Raw genomic sequence first — 22,247 nt, 5'->3', positions numbered from 1 at the left:
AAATCCTCCATTAAACAACTCTATCCAGTCATTAACTGGTTAATCACCAGATTAAGTTGAGCAGAAACGGCTGAACTTTTTACATGATGATAAAAGCATTTCTTTTTTAGCTGAACATGCATCCTTTGCTACAATTGATTACACTTACAGTAAATGAATATTTTATAGCATCTTAGGCAATCTAGTTTTTATTTTCTTATTCAAAAACTGAATTAAACCTGTTGTCTATTTGCATATTTTAATGTATCCCTGGTATATTGTATGAAGAGGATGATGAAAGAAGATTGTTTTTGTCTCTGGTGAGCCTTCCTGTACTGATTTGACCATATGATTCTGATTTTTAAAAACTCAATGATGACCCATTTCCTGTCTTCTGGCAACAGGTGAAACGTGCTTTTCTACAAACTAATTTGATGTTTTATACCAAACTCATCTGAAGTTATGAGATCAATCTTAGGCTCCTCTGAACAAAGCACATGGTAATTTTTATTTTTAGATATTTGTTTTAAAGCAAATTCTACTAATTTGTACAAGTTTACATACTTTAAAGACAGAAGCAACTTTTCCCTAGCATCCTTCTTGAATAACCAGTTGGCAAGCAGATGGTGGTTATTGATCATAATTAGGAAACTTAGTGGCCCAAGGATTGCAATGTTCTCCAGAGTGCCTGGTCATAAGATAAATAAGGGTCCTTATTTAGAGAGCAGAATTAGGTGGTTAAATGAAATAGTCTTCTGGACCACACCGACTGACAACAGATTGAGTCATGTGGTCTACTGATTATTTTCTGCATGCTGGGAAACCTTTCATCTCAAATGTAGAAAATAAAGAGGGCAAGCTGAACTTAAAATAATGACACTTTATTATCCTGTTTTATGACATGATGATAAAATATGACCAGCCTTCAGTCACTATGTGCTCGCTCCTGCTGGTTGAGCGAGTGACACAATTCCACTTTTGTCAAGGGGTTGGCTAAGTACTGTCACAATTCTGCAGCAGAGTTCCTCCCACCATGGAAAGGCCTGATTTCTCCCACGCATTTATCCAGAAGTCATCATCTGTCACAGCGCTGTGCGCCCGGCTAATTTAATTTTATAAGCTGCCTAGTGTCCTTAGAGGAACAGTTGAACAGGAAGAGGACTGGATGTCGTAATCTCAAATTCAGGCCAATATTTCCAATAAATTCATTATGGGATTACATGAGGTAAAATTTGGAGTTTTTCGTCTATTACCTCGGTGATATAATCCGTGGTGTTATCTGGCTAACAAAGATAAATAAATAACATTTTCCCTTTTGGAAAATAGCTCATTAAAGGAAATATCTCCTTTGCAGCGTAAGGCGAATTATATTGAAACATGGGATTATCACACCTGCAGAGATGAAAAACCCCAAGGTGACAATTCTCCTTATGTTTGTAGTTTTGAACTGTTATCATAAACTTTTATCCATCTGACACAATTTGTGTGCCTCACGTTCTAATGTATGAATTTGATTCTCTTCCAAGCACAATCCTCCAAAGAACAGCTTTCATTTAAGTTAAATTATGCATCTTAGGTTTTAGTTCAACTATATGACACTTCTGTGTAGAACAAAACTAAACAGCAAATTTGAAACAATCTACTTTCATCTTTCTCCATTCCATCCATTATCTAAAATCGCTTTTCCTTCCTGGTGTCTACCTCCAGCGGTCGTCAGGTCGGGGAGAGGTGGGATACGCTCTGGACAGGTCACTCTTTTAAAAACTAAACTTGAACAATATATTGAATCACAATCTCAATATCTCAATATCTTTGCAAAGGAGGGTTTGGATACAATAATTAGTCAACTATAACTCTTCAAACGATATGCGTTAACGCTTCTTGCAAGTAATTTGGCATAAGCTTCCAAAATTCAATTTAGTGTAGTTTTAATATTAATATTATAATACTAACTTTAGTTTATTTTATCTTATTTTATTTCTGAAGCTTGTCCTAAAGAGGATACTGTATTTGAGTCTGCTTTTTTTTTAAAACTGTTTTTATGGTTTTTAATATTTAAAAGTATTGAACTCCGGGGCTATTTTGAATCATGTTATATTTAGATTTATTGTTGTGACGATGTAAAGTTTTCTGTCTGGCAACAAAGCTGACTCACCTCACTTTAACCAAATCTACCTATTGGTACAAATAAAGCTGATTGATTGATTGATTGATGCAGGTCAGTGGGCTCTGAGGAGACGGGTGGGAGACATCTGATATAGATCAATATGATCACATTTTTAAACACCTATATTTCAATTATTTTCCTGATGCTGTGTTGCCCAATTATGACTTAGGGTGAAAAAAGTAAAAGTGAGCACATTTTTGTATAATTTGTAATTGATAATCAGTGGGAGACTTTAAGCCAAAAACACAGAATGAGGTGACAACCCGGGGTTAGGTCTAACTACTAGGTACAGTTTTGCAATGTATGAGATTGTGGAACTACAGGTGAGATTCCTGATGGCGCACGTTCACAGAGGCGTGCAGGTTGTTCAATCTGCTCTTCACCAAAAGAGTCCATTAGTCATTTGATGTCTGACATTATTGCCTCCCGCTGTTCCATTTATCTGTGAAGTTGGCATTTGTGATGCCACACTGAGTTTTACTTCATTCTGGCTGCATGGTGGGGGAACCGCTTGGATTTATTAACAATTAGTGACTAGGCGTACCGGTAAGGTAACATGATATCGGTGTACTTCCTTAAAGCTGTTTATGATTCCAGAAATAGCTGTGACTTCTGCCCTAAAAAAGGTTGCGTGGTAATAGATACGCAACAGATTTAATGTGATACAATGAAATGAAAAGGTTTTTGTGTGAAAGTTTGGATGCCATGTTTGTTGTATCTAAATAAGACTGGACTTTCAATCGTCTGCCTATACCCTGACTGTGGGAGCTCCCAAGTGGTAAAAAGTCTGGATTAATCGGAAGAGATCTATGAAGTCCTCTGCTGTGTCAGCCATTTTAAGCTCTAGATGTGTTGAGTTAAGAAAATCTTCACTAGCGCAGACTAAGCATGTGCATAGCATAGCATGAGATTAAGCAACAACTTAAGGTTATTGCTGTGACTTTTGCTTTTGTTTCTTGAGCAGTGGTGTATTTGTGATATACAAAAAATAAGATTAACAAAAAAATATTAGTGTCAGTTGGAGATCAAATCACATATTATTCAGTACCAGATAATACTGCTGTTTATGCAACGGTGTAAGAGAGGCACATTAAACCTCCAACTTCCTAAATTGGAATCCCAGTTTTTGCAGACATTTCAGTTTTTTATAAGCTTTAAAAACTTCTGGTTTACATTTCTTAATAAATTCAATGTACTTTTACAATGCTCACCAGTTTTCCCTGTTCAGGTGTGGGTTGTATGTTTTGAAGTGTGGCAGCAAATAACTTATGTGTCCTTAATACAAGTCGGCCATGTTATTTGTAGGGAACTACATAGTGTAAAAATACTAAACATTTATAATAAGGTTATTGTACCTCTTGTTTTCAAACAGATTTTGCCGTAAAAAACTCCTCAGATGAAAAACAAAACCATTAGACACAAATCATGTAGATGTAGGACATTTCCCCATGAATGTGCAACATCTATGGTGTTTTAGACTGGTGTTAGATTTTTGGAGATTGTCTAAATTATAATTTTCCTTGTTCAAATTCGAAGTCCAGTGTCCATATGTAAACAGAACATGCAGAGGGTGAAACGGGTGTAAATAAAGACAAGTAACAATAAGAACCGGACCCCTTCCTACTAGAAGACACTCTGACAAAGAGTGCTTCATAATGACCTAACTTGTGTTTGGAATTGGGCTGAAACTAAAGGTTAGTCTGACGATTAACCAATCGTCAGAATGAATACATTTTTCATTATCAGGAAAAAATGGGCAGATTTTGCAAATTTTTCATTTGATCTTCTGAGCTTTTTTTTAAAAAAAAAAATATATATATATATTAGAAATACATTGAGAGATGCAAATAAACAAATAGATCAGATCCATTTTTTAAGAAGAAAATAAACATACTTTTGTCTAAAATGCAACAAAATAGCATCCCATTAGTGAATCTGAACCTGTTGACAAGGGCAAATAAAATTAAAAAAATATCCTAACTGCAAAATGTATATATACCTTGAAGAGTTTTGGCTGAATTACTGCTGTGAATATGCAGTTTTTTTTCTCCCAGCAAATAGGTTTTTTTTGAGTCTCTATATTCCTGTTAATGATTAATTGATTAACCAATAATCAATCAATTAACTGATTATTGGTTGATCAAGATCAATAACTAGTTATTGATCAATTAATCACGATTAATCTGATTAACCACGATTAATCTGATTAATCACGATTGATCACTCCAGCAATGGTTGGAAATTAAAGTAGCCGCACCAACAGAAACGCTCTGTAAAAAACAACTTAACTTAGGTTTTCAATTAGCTTGCAGTCACACTGTGAACAGACAAACTGTAATGGACAAAAAAAAAAAAAAAAAAGCCTCTCTGAATCAGGGGAGCGTTGCACGAAAGACAGCCAGATGTGCGTTGATTGACTCGTCTGCTATCACACAAGCAGACACACATCATCCCACATGTCCAGCCATTAAATCTTACTTCTGGTAGTGCATTATTATTATTATGAATGTTATGTCATCGTTCTTATCCGCGTATTCCACTGGTTGACCTGAATGACCCCACCCGGTAAGCTGCCCCATTCTCTTCCCATAATCACGCAATAAACAACAATAACAGAGCTGCTAAATCGCGCTTTCTAAATCTGCGCTGCGGCAGCGGCCACAGCTGCACATGTTCTGAGAGAGCTGCGAACATCAGAGAGAAGTGGATGGCAAAACAGGAGGTGGGAGTGGAGAACAGATGACCAGAAAGGTAGACGTGTGTGCGTGTGTGTGTGTTTCCAAACAGACGAAGGCGCCGCTGCAGATCAGATCACCAGGGAAGAGGAAGATGAACAGCAGGAGTTTTGATGTATTTTCTCCACATTTGAAGTCTGAAATCAGTCAAGTCTGAAGTCAGGGGAAAAGCTGATGGTTTCAACTTCATCCGCAGCTGCTCGTGTTGCGTTCTGGGACTGACCCGAACTCTGGCTTGTTCTCCGCGCGTCCTGACCAAGAAATGGGTGAAATCTGTTCTTCGCTTTTCAGTCGCGCGGTTTTGTCGAAGAGAAAAGTGCGATCGACCTTTTTCTGCGGCTCCGTCGAAAAATCCTCCGGGGCGTCCCTCCTGGCGTGTAACATTTTCCACATCGGAGGCACCGTGGCCGTGCCGCACAAATGCCGACTCTCCCAAACTGGTAAGGTGGAACAAAAAAATTGGTGTGAAATTGTCATTTTTGTGACATTTAAGAAAACTAAATGCAAAAAAATAAAGCATCTTTCCTCTACCTTATCCAACTTTTCCTACTTTAATTTTTCTGTCACAGCGCAGGCCATTTTCCAACGCATGCATTGCCGACGATCAGGTTGCATAGCGATCATTTTTCGTGCTCGTGCTATTTATAACATCACACGAAGCGGATACTCATGTTTATGCATCAAAAGTATTTCCAGGATGAGCAAAAAACCGTGTCTTTGAACCGTCAGAAATCTTGTTTATTAGAGGCACTGTGGGTAATTCACCGCCGGTCGTTTTCACTAATCATGTGTTTATGCGATTCAGAGCCAGCCAGCCAACCAAAGCTGAAGCACATCATGATTAAACCTCTGCACACAATCACCCTTCAGGTCGCAAGAGGCGACCGGCGGTGCCAGCCCTCCATTCAGACCCCTTGTGTTGTTGTCTGATTGCCGCGCTCCTTGTGTTGCATCACAGCTGAATTGGCTGCCACGTACTTTTTGGCACGGGCGCCTTCCGACACATGAATAGTGCATGAAGAACCGGGCAGATGCCAGTGAATATAAATGTATGTAGATATGAATAAATCATGTAGAAACTGTTGTCCGTTCAACTTACCTCCAGTACTGTTAAAAATAGAGAGATATGTTTACAGAAGCATAAAAGAATCAAAACATTACTCCTATCTGTTTTTCTTTGTGTGGCTTCTTTTTTTTGGATTGAGGATGGCAGCTGAATAAAAACCAGTGTCACTGATAATGTCACACCAGGTGCTCTGTGTTTTAGTCTTATTAAATGGATCTAAGTGAGGAAGGGCTTTCTTCATCACCTACCCTATTAAAATGTGTTTGAATTGGCTTCGGTCTCTTTGCCAAGACAAAGCTTTGATCTCCTCTATGCTCTGCACCTACAGTGATGATGAGTTTTTTTTGTTTTTTTTTTACACACATGGATGCAGTGGATCAGCCACAAACACTGAAGACACAAGCAAATAAAACACACCTGTAAAAAGAGAATACAACTTTTAAAAAATGTGTTTATCAGTGACAAGTAATTGAGTAAAGCTGGTCGGACTTACTTTGTTTACCTTTACAACTTAGTAAACTTTATAAATGAACTTGGATCAACTTAATTTGATTACTTGTGATGAATTAGCACAATATTTCTAAGTTGGACCGCCTGTTCTCGTTTTTCAGTGTGCACGTTCTTGCGTTACCAATAGTCATATTTGAAACCACTAAGTGTATTTTGTTGTGTTCTACAGTATTAACATTTTCTACATATCTGTGAAATGAAAGGAAAAAAATCTATCAAAATTTTTAATTTTTGGCCAAATTACATCAAGGTGAAAAGATGTTTAATGTTATTTCTTTTCAAGAGGAACTCATCCAATGCAGAGACGGCATTCTGGATCTTGAGGTGGCCTGAAATGAAAATGATTTCGACTCCCATGTTTTAGATGAAGGTATTTTTATGCCATAGAATGGTCCAACCAGAGTCCAGACCTAAACTTGAAATCTTTGGCAAGACTTTAAAAACTGCTGTTCATAGATTCTCCACATCCAATTTAATTGAGTTTTAGTTATTATGATAAAAAAAAAGAGCAGAAATGATTTCCAAACCATTTATTATTGTTTCTTCCACTTTAGTTTGTTGCACTGCTTTGTATGAGATTGTCACATTCAAAGCAATAATAATAAAATGTATTGAATGTTTGCTTGTAACACAAAATAAATTATGGTGTATGAACACATAATCAAGGTATCATTATGAGGGTGAGACTGTCTTGTATTGTCGTTTTTTAACATCCTCTGTAGGATCACACAGCGAGTACTGACCAAACCCAGACATTGTAAAAACTGCAAAGCATGACACAGGGCCGTACAGGATCACATAAATTTGACAGCTGGGGGGTTAAAGAGATACCGAGTCCTATTTTCTGTCTCTGCGGCTGGATAGATAATAATAGATATTGTCTGACTTATATGGTCTGAGGATTATTGCTTAAATGGACATGGAAGAAGAGATTAATGTGAAAATTTTTAGGCCACAGAGCAATTAATTAATTAAATGTAATTAATAACAAGAAATCTACTGGGCATTAATTCTCATCTAGGATCATCATCTGACTTCCTGTTCCTGATAATACGTCACCCACGGGTTTTCTGTCCGCTCTTTCAGTTTTCATGCCTAGTTGTGTGTATATATACAGGTATATACAGTATATATATATATATATATATATATATATATATATATATATATATATATATATATATATATATATATATAGGTGGAAATTGGTGGGAGTGTACTGGCTGTACACTACATCTTTTATGAAGTTATCACTTTGAAATGTTAGTCCTGCATCTACAGATGCTCTTTTGTTTTGGCCAAAGACTGACAAGATTTCTTTTTAAGGAAAAATTACACATTTACACAGTGATTTACGAGCAATCTCAATCATTTTAGGAATTATGAAAAGTGTTCATTTTGCTTTATTCTGCCTACGTTGTTGTCACAAGATTGTTTTGTTTGTCTGTGAAAAAATAAAGTAGAAAGTATATCTTCTCATCAAAACTTCTGGATTTGATCAGTACTTGAAGCCACTGTGCGACTCTGAATTCAATTGTTAACGATGCCGTCGATTTCAAAAGTGGCCCAACAAGATGAATGATTCATTGTGACCTATTTTTTTGTTTTGTTTTGTTTTGGAGTAACACATTTTTCTGACTAAGTTCTCTAGTCAGTGTCTCATTGCTTTTCTTTAACTTATTGTTAAAGTTCTCTCAACAAATATTTGCTCATAAATAATTATTTGAGTAGCTTTGAGATTTGTTTAATCCCTATGGAAAGATATTGACTCATGATGCAAGAGTTAATGGTTGAGACAAGAGAAAATGGTTGAGACATTTTCTAATAACAATATTAGAAAATGATGCAACTATAAATTTATGGATAAATATAAGGGGGCTGCGTGGTGGTACAGCTGGTGGCACAGTTGCTTTCCAGCAAAGAGGTCCTGGGTTTGAATCTCGGCTTGGCTTTCTGCTTGTGTTCACAATTTCTCTGTGTATTCATGGGTTTTCTCTGGAAACTCCGACTTCCTCTCAGAGGTCAAAAAACACGATTGTTCGGTAACCTGTGGCCCCATGTAGAACTGTTGTGTATGCACAAAAAGATTTGTGAAGCAATAGTTTATGCTCAACTTTCATGCATGTTTGAGGAATACTTGAATCTCCTATGGCAGCCATTCAGGGGCGCATAAGAGCTGGCTCATACAAAGCTCCGCCTATTTTCTCAAAGCTCCTCCTTGCAGTCCTCAGGCAAGATTTAAAAAAAATCTTTTAGCCTCTGGTTTTTCTTTCCGTCACTCTGCTGGTCGACAACGACAAAGTAAACAGTCTGCTAGTTAACCAGGCTACAACGAGTCAATTCTTTGTTTCAGATCGCTGAAGATGAAGTCATTTTACTTTAACTGTGTTGTTACTTTAGATTCTATACATAACAGCATCCAGTGTAAGTGCTGCTCTTCAATAAAAAAAGAGGCAAAAAAAAGTTGACCCTGACCTCGCTTCTCAAATAGGACAGACTTTGAGCCCCTAAAAATCAATAAGTTTTGACATATAAAACGTTTAATGAGAGTTTGGGGGAAAAGGCAATATTTAAACTCTTCCTCCCACTCGACAGTCAGAGAGACGTCATGTGATGTCTCTGAATTTTAGTTGCCTTGGCTTGTTATTTAACCAATTGTAATCTCGGATTTTCACAACAGTAATCCCTTGTATTTTATGTAACGTCATGCTCAGATGCTAGAAAGCTTGACCCTAGCAATCCATTAGGTTTTCTCTAAATCCATCGTGCCACATCCCTTGTCAGAGATCTCTTCCTCCTTTCAGTGACAAGCTGAAATTGAATACAATTAGCAATGAGCTAAACTCCAGTTGCATTTGTAAAACGGACTCCCTGAAACTCCACAATTACTGTACATGGCAGCTTGTGATCTCCTTGATGGATCTATGACTTTCCTTACACTGTGTTAGGTGATTTAAATTTCCAGGATTCATGTGTTGTTTTGTGTGTGTTTTATAATCCCTGGAGTAAGCATCTGCGACCAAGAAAACTTGTCAAATATCCAAACAAAATTCATACCAAAGCCTGTCCTCGGGATAGAGTGGCTGTTGACAAGCACTCTGCTGAGTGTGTGCACTGTCAAGCATGCTTAAACATGTGTTTTAGCGCCATGAGTGGTTTGACTTTAGCTGTCTTTGAAGATAATCATCCGTGTCATCAGAAGAGGCATTTTGGTGTTTTTGTGAGCATCTTCTGAATGTGTGCTTTTTGCAACACCATCAAAATCCTACTACTTTAGAAATGTTTTTTATATCTTACCCTTAAATTTTTGTAAAGTTTTTCTTTTGTCAAACGTTGTCACAGCTGGATAACAAGAACAACAATGTTCATCAATCTCTTACTTTAAGATGTGAATATTCAAAAAATGTTCAGTTTTGAAAACTGCTGCACGTTTTGGTCTTGACTAATTTGCTTAGCTGATCCCATTTCTGTCTTCCAAATAACTTACCCCAAAACTCTGTTATTGATCTTGCTCATATTGAATACCTTTCTATCTTCACCTTTCTATCTATATAATTTTGTCATATATGTAATTTGACCTTTAAGCTGCCTATTTCCATTTCTAGATAAGTAAAACAAAGTTATGTGGGATTGGTAGGGCTGGACAATAATTTGATTAATCAATTTTTTTGGTTTTTGAAGACTTAATTTTTTGAAAATTTTTTTGGAACATCCGAATAATTGAAACTCATTGGTTTTTCCATAGTTAACAGTGATGTCACCATCTTGTTTGACAAGCTTTCTACAAGCTTCTATTTATTTGGGCTTCCGGCCGACTCTATGACAGAATATTAGGTCCAGGCTATAATATTTTTTTAAAATTACGAGAACAAAGTCATAATATTACAAGAATAAAGTTATATGACAATAGAGTCGAAATGGCAAATGCATGAAATGCTACATGTAGGCAACCAGCTGCTCTGTATGGTTTGCCTGAAATGCAAAGTCAAGACATGTAACAAAAATAATAGATGCTATTTATTTATTTATGCTTGTTCACTGATACTACTTCTAATGAATTTACACAACTCCTACTTAAATATTGCAGCAATAACCCAAAATAATGTTTCTTAATCTCATAATATGCTATGTGGGCTATTTGTCTATACTGATGAGATTCACTCACATCAGGATGCAGAATGCTCGAAGTGGCTCTAACAGTGGGGCTGTGTCTCTCATATTCTGGCTAGCTATTGGTAAGCATCCATAAACACCTGGAGAAATTGCTAAGGGAGAAAACATGGCAAACGTGACATCATGATAACGTTGTCCTAACACAGTAGCAGTCATTTTAGTAGTATATTGAATTTCTTACACCTTTCACCCAACACATACTATACAGCAGGGATCTTCAGCTCCAGTGTCCTGCAACCTTTTGATGTATCCCTGGTCCAACACACCTGAATGAAATGGCTGAATTACTTCCTCAAAATGCAGTCAAATTCTCCAGCGTCTACAGCTCTGCAGCCTAACATATGGTGTAGTAGTGAGTAAACAACGTAATGAAAACCCAAGAACACACTGGATGTTTTGGGGACCAAGTTGCCGAGACAATTGAAAGAAACTTAGATTAAATCAGAGCATTAATCTGAGGTAGCCGAGGGAGAGATCCATAAATCTGGTTAAGAGGTTTTATTTAACGTTTTCCATGAGCCAAGCAGGAGAGAGAAAGAAAATGTGTCCAGGGTCAAATGAGACCAAAATTTAATTTTCTATATGGTGGGAAACCAGCACTGTCTATACTGTGAGACACGTAATCAATAAATACTTAATTCCTACTTAAGTATTTATTGATCCTGTATATTGATGGTCATACATTCAAGTTTTCTCCCCGTCAGGCGCTGATCTTTAACTAAACTAGACATCAAAGATTGAAAATATGAAAAGAGCAGATGCTTTGCCTTTCAATATGCGATGTGAGTTTTAGTTTATATATTTGTGCTGAAGCATGCTTTGTGTCCTACATCTGCAGCACAATGAATGCGCTCGTACATAAACAACAAGCTCCACTAATGAGGAGGGAAATTTCACTTTTTGTTGACATTGCTGTCTGCGTCTCTTGAAAACGCTGTCACAAAAAGCAAAAAGTCTGAAGTTTTACCCTTTTTATGCTTGTTGTAAAGCTGGGCAGTACGTGGCAGTCAGGCAATCAGACAGACTACCTTAATACTCCCATCTCCACCTCTCTTTTCTCCTCCACTTTTCTCGTTTCTGCTCATTTAAAGATCGTTGACTTAAAGCTTTGCTTTAGGTGACTGCCAGAATGTCGCAGACTTGTTGTAGCACAACAGTGCATTGGTGAGCCACCGTCTGCCCACCAGTGCTTTGTCGGAAAATAGTTTGCACATCAGCTCGCGGGCGAGTCGTGTTGAAGCTGATGGGTGGTGACATTTAAAAATGCCATACTGTTTAGGACATAATACAGCATTATTCAAAAGTGACGCCATAATGAATTCATCTGAATTCTTTTTCCTGATCAAAATGGAAGAAAACAGCAGCAAACACCAAAGAGCAGCCGGTTACCATCAACACCTGGGCTGTATTCACTCTGAGATCTGAAGATGCTGAAGTAGATTTGACTTTTTTTAATTACATTTTTAAAATACGTTAACAGATTTTTTGAGTTTTTAAAAAAAAATTTACACTATGTTGTAATGTTATTCCCTCATCAACAACATACCTGGAGTGTTGCTTTGACTCTTTCATTCATATTTGAGAAATCCTTTCATCTCCCAGGGCAACCATTCAGCTGTGCAAAACTCTTGGTGGGACCAGGCGCCTCTTTTGAAGATGAAGCTCCTCCTCAGAGCTGCAGTGTCCAAGCTTATAAACTTCCTTCTCACAGAGCAGTCATCCCGCAAAAACCTCGCCACTCAGCTCCTTCAGACTAGCCAGCAGCAGGTGGAACTGTGCATCTGCTGAGCTCATTATACAAACTGCTTGTTGGTAAAACGCTGGTAAAAACGTTGTTAAAGGATTGGCAGAAGAGCGCTGTTGTGATGACTTCCTGAAGGCAGAGTGTTGGAAAGAGCAAGGCTTTCTTAAAGACACAGACGCCCAATTTCAAGGACTTACATTGCAAAGTCAAAGTCATATGTGAGCATTTTTATAACAACTGAAGGCAGCATAGTTACTTGATTGTGCTATGAAATGATTCAATGCGCCTGTAAAATACATAATATCGCCCCTTTAAAGCAGTGATTTGGCCATTTACTACTTTAGCACTCGGTGGAAATATCAGAAACAGACACTTTACAAAAACCTGAAAATAAAGAACATATTCCACCTGCCTCAGCATGATGCACAGTATATATTTTTCTTTTCTTGAACAGCCCTCAGGCTCTCAGCGAAACGATGAACAGAGAAAGATACAGATGAGATGAGTGTCCCTCTTTGGGCCGTTTCTATTTTTCCCTCTGCCGAGTTTCTCCCGGCAGCAGGTCAGTGGGTAACAGAGAAGCAGCCTTGTGCCTTCACACAGTGGCGTCTCTGTTGCACCTTGGACGCTGAGTCACATCAGCTGCTGTCTGCTAATGACTGTGCGACTCTGTGACACGTCACCTTACTTCCTTCTGAGAAAATATAAATAAAGCCACACACACCTGCTCCCTTTGTGTTTTAAATGAGTTTTCTCAGCGCGGTTGTTGTGTGTCGTTGCCCGCAGTGGAACGATGCATGAGTGTGATGCAGTCCGGGACGCAGATGGTGAAGCTGAAGGCGGGATCCAAAGGACTGGTACGACTCTTCTACCTGGATGAGCATCGCTCCTGCATCCGCTGGAGGCCTTCACGCAAGAGCGAGAAAGCAAAGAGTGAGTAGAAGGACTTTGATGGACACATCTGCTTTCGCAATAACATATTAGCCAATGTGCATTCTGTGTTTTTTAAAAATGTATTTTAAGACTGTTTTGCTTTCTTTTAGCATCCAGGTTAGAATAATCTCTGTCAGAATCACAGGGAATAATAATAATTATAGTTATGACATTACATTTTTTTTTTCTTGCCATTCAAAGGTTTACAGAATAATCTGATGGGGTTTGTAATGAAGACTATACAGTGGGTACGGAAAGTGTTCAGACCCCTTTAAATTTTTCACTCTTTGTTTTGTTGCAGCCATTTGCTAAAATCAAAAGAGTTCATATTGTTTTTTTTTATGAATGTACACTCACCTCGACAGAAAAAAAAACATAAATGTAGATATTTTTGCAAATTTATTAAAAAAAGACTACATGATATTTCAGTTTTTCAATTTTTACAAAATTTGCAAAAAATTCTACATTTCTGTCAAGATGGGATTCTGAGTGTAGATTTCTGAGAAATAATATGAACCTTTTTGATTTTAGCAAATGGCTGCAATGTCAAAAAGAGTGAGAAATTTAAAGGGGTCTAAATATTTTCCATACCTACTGTATTTATTTACACCATTCACACCATTTGATTTTACCTTCCAGTGAATTTGACAAACACTCCCTTTCTAATGGACATTTAGCAGAAAACAAGAAAACAAAAACAATAGCTTGTCCTGCTCAAAAAAGGAGATCATTCTGAGTTCCAGTTGAATCAGTTTTTTAGTCTTTAATAGTCTTGGGCAATTTCTAGAAGGAATTTGTGTCGTGGTGATGTTGAAAGACGTGATGAAAACCTGATGTTAATGTTAAGAATGACAAAAATGTCAGAAAACAAAAGGCAAAAATGGCAACAATCTGTGCAGAGGATGTGAAATTTTGGAAAGAAGGTGAAATTTTAGAAAGAATAAAGAGAAGTTGGTGCAAACGTCACACTGTAGACAGGAGTCCCTCCAGAAAGTTTTCAAGGTGATCAGGGAGTGGTTATCTATGATCTAAAGATGGTGAAAAAACACTAATATCCATAAAATTATTTAGGCTGGGTGACTAAAATTGTATGATATACCTAGATTGCAATGAACAATAAACCTGTGGTTTATAAGAAAATAAGTTAAGGTCGGAACAAACTGATGGATCGTCTTTTGCAAGGCGGGAGCAAACTCATTGTTGGTCTGCAGAAAATGTCGGCAACAAACAAAGTGGGAAGGAACTGATGCTTAGCTGCATATGGGAACATATTAATTGCTTCTCAGAGCAACACATTCCCAAGGTGGGAACAAACTGGTGCTTGAAATGTATACTTGGCCAACATGAAACCCTAACCCCAGAAAGAACAAAACTCTTAAAATACAAAATTCTGCCACAACTGGCAGAACTTCAGCCCTCAGTGCTGACAGCTATACAACCCCACCTGAAGAACAGAGCTGGAAATCGTTAAAGAAAAGTCTGATTATTGTTTTTGAGTGGGGTTGTCTGTAGATCGTATTTGAAAGAAGTGTTTAAACCGACCAAGTACGACATCTAACAAGTGTGTAAAATGACATAAAATGGTACGTTTTAATCTTTGACTGATGTTTTAGGTGATGTTGAAGCCAATGAAAAGCAGCTCTGACTGTGTGAATCTGAGTTAAAGAGGTTAAAAAAACACAAACATTTCCAAATAATCAGAATCGTGCATTGTAAGTTGTGATAATCTTTTCACTGCTTCCCTTTCTGATAAACCTCCTGTTTTTCCCAGAGTGTCTGTTGAAGCTTTTTTTTTTTTTTAATCCGAGTCTGCCACACTGCTGCGGCTCTGAAGGGATTAACATTAAACATCTCACTGCCCTGTCAAAGCATCATTGTCGCTTCTTTATCATGCAGGCTTCACACATCCTACCAGCTGAAACACACATCTGTCCCCCTGTTAGTGTGTAAATGACAATACTTGTACATGCATGCGTGTGTGTGTGTGTGTGTGGGGGGGTGTGCTGGTGAAATGTCAAGATCAGATAAGCTGCGGAAATCATCTCTGTTGACATAACGAGAAAAAAGACAACAACGTCCTGATTATTTAATTTAATGCGCCTGTGTGTGTGTGTGTGTGGGGGTGTGTGTGCAGAAGGTCGAAACAAGGCTGCCACATTGTTTGTCAGTCACAGCAGTATTAAAGAGCCGAGATTATGTAACAGAAAAACTGAAATTTAATGTGTCGGGAAAGCAGTCGTGCATGATTTCCAAGGAGGTTATCGCAAAGCGCAACATTTGACTGGGGATACTTTAAAAAAAAACCCAAAAGTTTTATTGTTTCAATGAGATAAATCATTCAAATTGGTGAGGTTCTTGAAGCGATCAAAACAAATTTCCACAGTGGTGGACGCAGGCTGAGGTGAAAACGCATGAGGAGCGTCTGTGTAAAATTCAGAGCAGGACACAATTTACTGCAGGCTGTTCTTAACACAGACACGGGATCTCGGATAGCCGAGTTTATACACCAATCTCATTAGAGCGTGAAACTCTCTGACGCCTGCAGCAGTTGCTTACTCTCTATTGTTACAGATCATAGACGGAAGAGGAGAAAGTGGTGAACATCATTTTGTTCACGGTTTGTCTTAAAGAGTTTGGCTTTTATTCGTTTTGAATTTTATTATCAAATCTTTGTCATGACGCTCCAAATGATTAGAGTTTGAAAGGGTAAGCCGGTTGCTATCAGTTTTGTGCAAGGGCTCACACTTCAGTATGCAGGTCAGCTAACTTCAAGTTTTCTTTGCAAAGGATGGGATTATTATTTTTTTTTCACTTTTTTGCTTCTGTATTTTTATCTCTTAATGTAAGCTTTTATCCTGGACTCTCATGTTGCATCATAAGGTGACTACTGGCACAATGAGTTAAATCAGGGCAGATAGTTACAAATTTATATAAACTCCACATTGACTTTTATAATGGCTTTTATTTAAAGCATTTCTTTTGGATACATTGCTGTACTCCCTTATATTTTAATCTCTTCTGTTTTAATCTAAAAGTTTTGGAGTTGAAATGGTTTTGATTCAACTACAAAGGCAATTCAGTTCATTTGATTTAAGCAGTGACTGCAGGAACACCACTGTAGGAGTTGTCATTATGGGTTGCCATGCTTTAAAAGTGAAATTTGGCTTTCAGCACTTTAATCTCAGAATTCTGTCAAAAAGTGAGAATTTTTAGATAAATGTCAAAATTCTGAGAAAAAGTCTGAATTTTTTGAAATTTTTTTTCTTTACTGGTGTCTTATGTTTTTTTTATGTTTTATGTTTGGGCGTTTAATCATTTTCAACTTTTTTTTTTTAATGCAAACGATTAACAATTTGGAAATCTAAAGCGTTACCAACCTTATTAAAATACCAATAAAGTAGTGCACATGTCATAGATGACAGTAGCAGATCGAATTTTGACGCCAGTCATATTGTGTTAGTTTCAGAAGCTGTGAAATCCTTGGAGACTCACAGATGGCATTGCTTTTTTTTTAAAGGTGACTCTGCAGAGATATCCAGTGTGCTAAAACCAATACCAAGGGATTTATGCTGAACACTGTGGTCACTTGGGAGCTAACAGCTTGACCATGAAAACATTTTTAGCTGTAGATTAGGGACACTTTGGCTGCTTTGTGTTTGGAATGGGACTGCTGATGCAGAAAACGATATGCTGTGTAATACCCGTGTTTGTTATTAGCATGAGAAACATGAACAAAAGCATCTAATGGATGAAGCTTAAAAGGCACTTTTTTTAAAAACAAATAATTTTACATTTCCTTTACGTTGCATTTTCAACCTTTAGCTCATTATAGTTCAAATAATTTCCAGGACCGAAACATGTAAGCAGTTAGAAAGAAACAAAACAGCTGAAAGTTGCAGAAGAGCAACATCTTAGGCTTGAATCTGCGTCCATGAAAAGAATATTTATACGGTGATTTATCGAGGAACAGGACTGGAACGACATGGGGAGATTTTAAAGATTTCACCCACAAACCCAGTCTGCCTGTAATTTAACTCAATGGCAAATTATCCCACAAATGGTCATTTTGTGGGATCTGTTTCACAGCATTTAGACAGATGTTATTTGTGTACCACACTGTTGTTTCTAATGTGTGGAAGAATTTGTCACCTTCCTCATAGTGTCTATGTCACAAGAATAGCCTACATTTTATTAGATATCAGATAACATGCTATAGGAATGTTTAGTCAATACTAAAGGTTATTACATAAATCTAAGTTCGTAACTGTTTCAAGAATACTGGGGGCAAAAATGATTTCCAACAGAGAGACAGCTTCTGGTGGGTGAGGAGAAATCTGTCCTCTTCACCTTTATACTTCCACATTTCCTGCACAGTTCACACCATCCTTGATCCATGTTGCCAATGACAACATGGCCGACATGGTAATGCACTTTTGCTTATTTCGGAATGACTCAGAAGTCTTTTGGCTTCAGAAAATTGCTTTTAAAATAAGATGCATAAACACTTATAAAAACACTACAAGGGCTGATTGAGGTTTATTCGTAACTATAAAAGGTTTTATGGTTCTGAAATGAGAGCTTGTGTGCACTTCAACAATAGAACATTTTAGCAGCGAGAGAAAAATGAAAATATTTATTTGGTAATTATTTGTTTTTCCTCTGTTTTCCTTTTTCCCCCCACCACTGTAGTCACCATAGATTCCCTTTACAAGGTGACGGAAGGCGGTCAGTCGGATATCTTCCACCGGTATGCAGACGGTAACTTCGATCAGGCTTGCTGCTTTACGGTTTACCATGGAAACCACATGGAGTCCCTTGACCTGGTGACGTCGAATGCAGAGGAGGCCAGAACCTGGATCACGGGCCTCCGCTACCTGATGGCTGGGATTAGTGACGAGGACTCATTGGCCAAGCGACAACGCACACACGACCAATATCCTCTTGGTTTGTTTTCATGTCACGACCAAATTATAGAAACAGGGAAAAAAATAAAAAACATTCTAGGTCAATATAGTTTTATTGACAGGTTCCTGTCTGCTCACCGGAAAACGTGCAATCTTTTTGTCAAAATCGCTTCGCCGTGATGCGAATTATTCTTTCAGCTCACGCAAAAGCCGAGACATGTCGTATGGCTCCGAATAACTTATCTCTGTCTGAGCTTTCATTTTTGTCTGAGTGTTTTTGTCTCAGTGGATAAACTCCCTGCACGTCTAAAGTGGGGAGATATTTAAAACTGCGCTGACAGTACCTCATGTCCGGCTTCCTTAACGTGCGTGTTTCACGTGGATGAAGCAGACGTTCGAAGAAGCGGACAAAAACGGAGATGGCCTTCTGAACATCGACGAGATCTACCAACTTCTTCACAAGCTGAATGTCAATCTGCCACGCAGGAAGGTCAAGCAAATGTTTCAGGTGAGAAAACAACACTGACTCCACGCTGCCAATGCAATTTATTCCCACGTGCACACAGAAATGTGCCTGAAATAATAAAAGAAAATGGAAGAAGATAAACGATTAAAATTTTAAGACCAAAGTTTCAGTATGTAATGCCACTTGGAGTCGACCATTCTGTTGACCTAAAACGTTCCTACTTTCTACCACATTCTGGGGATTGGAGTGCAAATTGATCACTGAATTGATAGTTTTGAGTTTTAATTGGATTATGCTGACCACGTTGTAGATTTTAAAAACTTTTTTTTAATTTCATATCTTGGCTTATTCTGTTTTTATATTTTCTTTGTAAAGAAGAAGCAGAAAAGCAGTTATAGTAAAAGAGTCAAAATCAAAGGATCTGATGACAGAAGAATTGACTCAAACACTTGCACACAGATTACCTTGATTCCCAAGTTTTTACCAAACCTTAAACTGATTTTGGGGTAAAATGTTTTGCAGAATGACTTCCGATTGGAAGTTCTAAAAGATAAATGCTGTAATCCTAAAATCTTTCTTTCACAATAACTTTAGTAAAACTAGTTTAGCTAACGGTTCCCCCACAGGCTCAACAAAACCGCTCAGCTACAGATTGGTGAAACATAGTTCAGTGAGTCTCATTTGCATTTTTATCTGAAAGAGGCAATTGTCAAAGACTGAGCAGCAGGAAAGAATCACCCAAAATTTAATCTCAGTTGTCATTTTATGAACGGTGTGACAGGCTGAGATAAATGTAAATAAATGAATGGGGGGGTCATTGAGGCGATCGACAGTACTGAGCAAACCAGAGGAGTGTGTGTCAGACTGTGTGTCCTGGATTCTTCTGTTAATGATAAACGGGAGCAGGTGTGACAGGTGGCTGCACAGGTAAACCCGAACGACAAGCAGTCAGCAGGGAAGCCACGGTCATTTCTAATTATATGCATATTTATTTGGCAATGGTATCACCTGAACATGGAAAATATTTATAGCTTAGCTTACTCGATGATAAGCAGGTGGTTAAAAGTGGGTGTTGTTCTCATAAGGAAACGAAGACCACAAAACTCTCAGACAAATCAGAGATAAACATGTGGAGAGGTTTATAAGACAATATCCTAAACATTGGACTTCCAAAAGTGATGAAAAGTTGGAATATGGGCTACAATCATAGATGTTCCAGTTAATGTAAATCGTAGGCAGTTGTAAGCAAATGGGGTTTTTAGCCTTGACTTAAAGGATTTAAAAGTGTTTCAGCATTTTTGCAGTTTTGCAACTGCTTCTCCATGTTTGGTTCTGATTCTGACACTAGAACAACAGACAACTGTTCTATCAAGGACTTTTGTGCTAAACCAATCAGTGATTTATAAACTTACAGAAGTATTTTAAAAGCTATTTTCTCAGATTAAGGGAGCCAATATAAGCACCTTAAAGCTGGAGTGATGTGCTCAACTTTTGTTGTGGGTCAGCTGCAGTTGTCTGATTGAATTTGAAAAACACTTATGAAGACGCAATAATCAGTGAGACTAAAGATAAATATATGGAGCCATTTCTTTAGCTCTTGTTGGGACGTTAGTCATTTAATCCTCAAAATGTTTTCCAGGTGATTGAAGGCTGGCTTTGTAACTGTCTTTATGTGACTCTGAATGTTAAGTTACTCTGAAGTAACTGAAGCTGTGCGCTGACTCCTGATCGTTCCGCTTTGGTCCAGATTGATTGTATGAATATTAGAATAGCTAAATTCATAGATTAGACGGCGCAAAAGATTTAAGACTGGGTTAGAAGTTCACCTCTGATTCGAAACATACAGTCATATTTCAACAGAAAGTTTGGGAAACTCATACAAAGTCTGAGAATAAATGCAACAAACAACAGCTCTATAATTCATTGGCTCAGGGAGGCCCAATGCAATCTCTTTCCACCAATTTTCAATATTTAGTAGTAAAACCTGTTGAAACCATAAATTGTCTTCCTTCCATGTCCCAGTTTTGCACTACTTTGTGCTGACCCAGCACATAAAATGGATTGTATTCTGTGCTTATGCTGAATGTCTTTGGAAAGGTTTGATGGACGAGAAAACCAATGCAAGGTGTTGTTGTGTTTTTCCAACCTAAAATCAAGTTATTCGTAAAATTCATCAAACATTTTTGTCAGGATCTCAACGTGTCCTTTAATAGTCCAGGAGTTTCTCGCAGTCTTTAATATACAGCATGGTTACTTTTTGCATGTGGTGCCATAATTAAAAATACCCAAAGTCACTTCCTAAACTCTCTCATTTCCTTTTACCATTATTCAGTCGACAGAGCAGGTGACATGCTTTCCCCCCCGTTACGCCAGTGTAAAATAACCCAATAAAATAGCTCACTTTTTGGATTGTGATCAGCCTGAGAAAGTTGCCGCTTTATTTTTATGCTGTGATAGACGGTACCATTGCCATTTTAACAGCTTGTGCAGCCTAAAATACCTAAAATCTGTTTACCTTCTGTCGACGCATTCCAAGTAAATTGGACTGCTTTATCCTGCTGCTTGCTTTGTGTTTAGATTCTGTGTGTGGGCGTGTGTGTGTGTGTGTGTGTGTGGGTGTGGGTGTGTGTGTGTGTGTGTGTGTTATGGGAAGATGAGGGAAGGGAAATGTGGTACTATTAGATTTGTTGTGGAGTCGAATGGACCCAGCGACATATAGTTTAATATCAGACACTGAAAAGATGCAGCAAGACAGGGGGAGTAATATCAGCAGAATGGATCAATGTTTAGAGGAATGTAGGCTTAGAAAAGAAAAAAATAATCATTTGTGGAGGGGATTTGTTGGTGTTGAAACGCTGGTACATTTTGCCTGATTGCTAGTGGCATTATGTTATAATCTACAATGTACCAGGTTTCCCCCAGAAGACTGGTGGTAGGGAAGTCTGCTGGTTGTCCCACTGTGTTTCTGTGTAAAAAGAAAAAAAAAAAGCTAAAAATTGAGAAATTTCAGAACTAAAACATCAACAACAAAGAAGTTTACAAAGTAAAATTCTGTAGGTTTTGTGTGTATAATCAAATCCCATTGTCTTTTTAAAACATAAATAATGTTCTATTATATATAAACCTAGCTTAACCCATCTTTGCTGCCATTGTTACTGATGTAGTAAAATAAATCAACAACAATGTTTAGCCTGGTGGGGGCTCAAGTAAAGCCTGGTGGCCCGCCAGGCTTATAATACACTGAGGGAAACCGTGGTGTACTGTTATTATTATTTATTATTGTGTGAATCTACATATCTTTATGCAGCTGTTGTACCTGAATTTCCCCAGAGTGGGACAATAAAAGCTGTTTCTGTCCTAATTTCTACTCTATTCTATATGAATTTGAAAGGATAAAAGCGACTGGGAAATCTAGAGAAACGCTTGTTCACGTCTGTATGCATAACTGGTCTAGATGGTTTTGGCAAAAATGACAAAAATAAAAACATATTTAGTTTACTGCCTACAGGGATCCATTGGTGCAGTTAAGGTTTGACACAATAAATTACCAATAAATAAATAAATAAATAA

The 22,247-nt window shown here is 37.7% G+C and overlaps 1 protein-coding gene across 7 annotated transcripts in view; it reads left to right on the top strand.

The window, feature by feature from the left end:
- Positions 1 to 22,247, top strand: part of plch1 (phospholipase C, eta 1) — a 76,432-nt gene that overhangs the window by 20,660 nt on the left and 33,525 nt on the right. For 2 of the 7 annotated variants that reach the window (XM_032545298.1, XM_032545299.1), the window contains 3 exons: positions 13,161 to 13,307; positions 17,997 to 18,240; positions 18,590 to 18,719. In XM_032545298.1, the coding sequence (XP_032401189.1) occupies positions 13,161 to 13,307; positions 17,997 to 18,240; positions 18,590 to 18,719 (521 nt within the window). Of the gene's footprint in view, positions 1 to 4,743; positions 5,322 to 13,160; positions 13,308 to 17,996; positions 18,241 to 18,589; positions 18,720 to 22,247 lie in introns of those variants that run through there. The other 5 variants (XR_004336566.1, XM_032545301.1, XM_032545300.1 and 2 more) reach the window with 5 other exon arrangements.

This window comes from Xiphophorus hellerii, chromosome 18 (genome assembly GCF_003331165.1).
Source record: "Xiphophorus hellerii strain 12219 chromosome 18, Xiphophorus_hellerii-4.1, whole genome shotgun sequence".
Lineage (NCBI taxonomy): Eukaryota > Metazoa > Chordata > Actinopteri > Cyprinodontiformes > Poeciliidae > Xiphophorus > Xiphophorus hellerii.
Note: the sequence above shows the minus strand (reverse complement) of the source record. Positions and strands in the feature narration are given on the sequence as shown.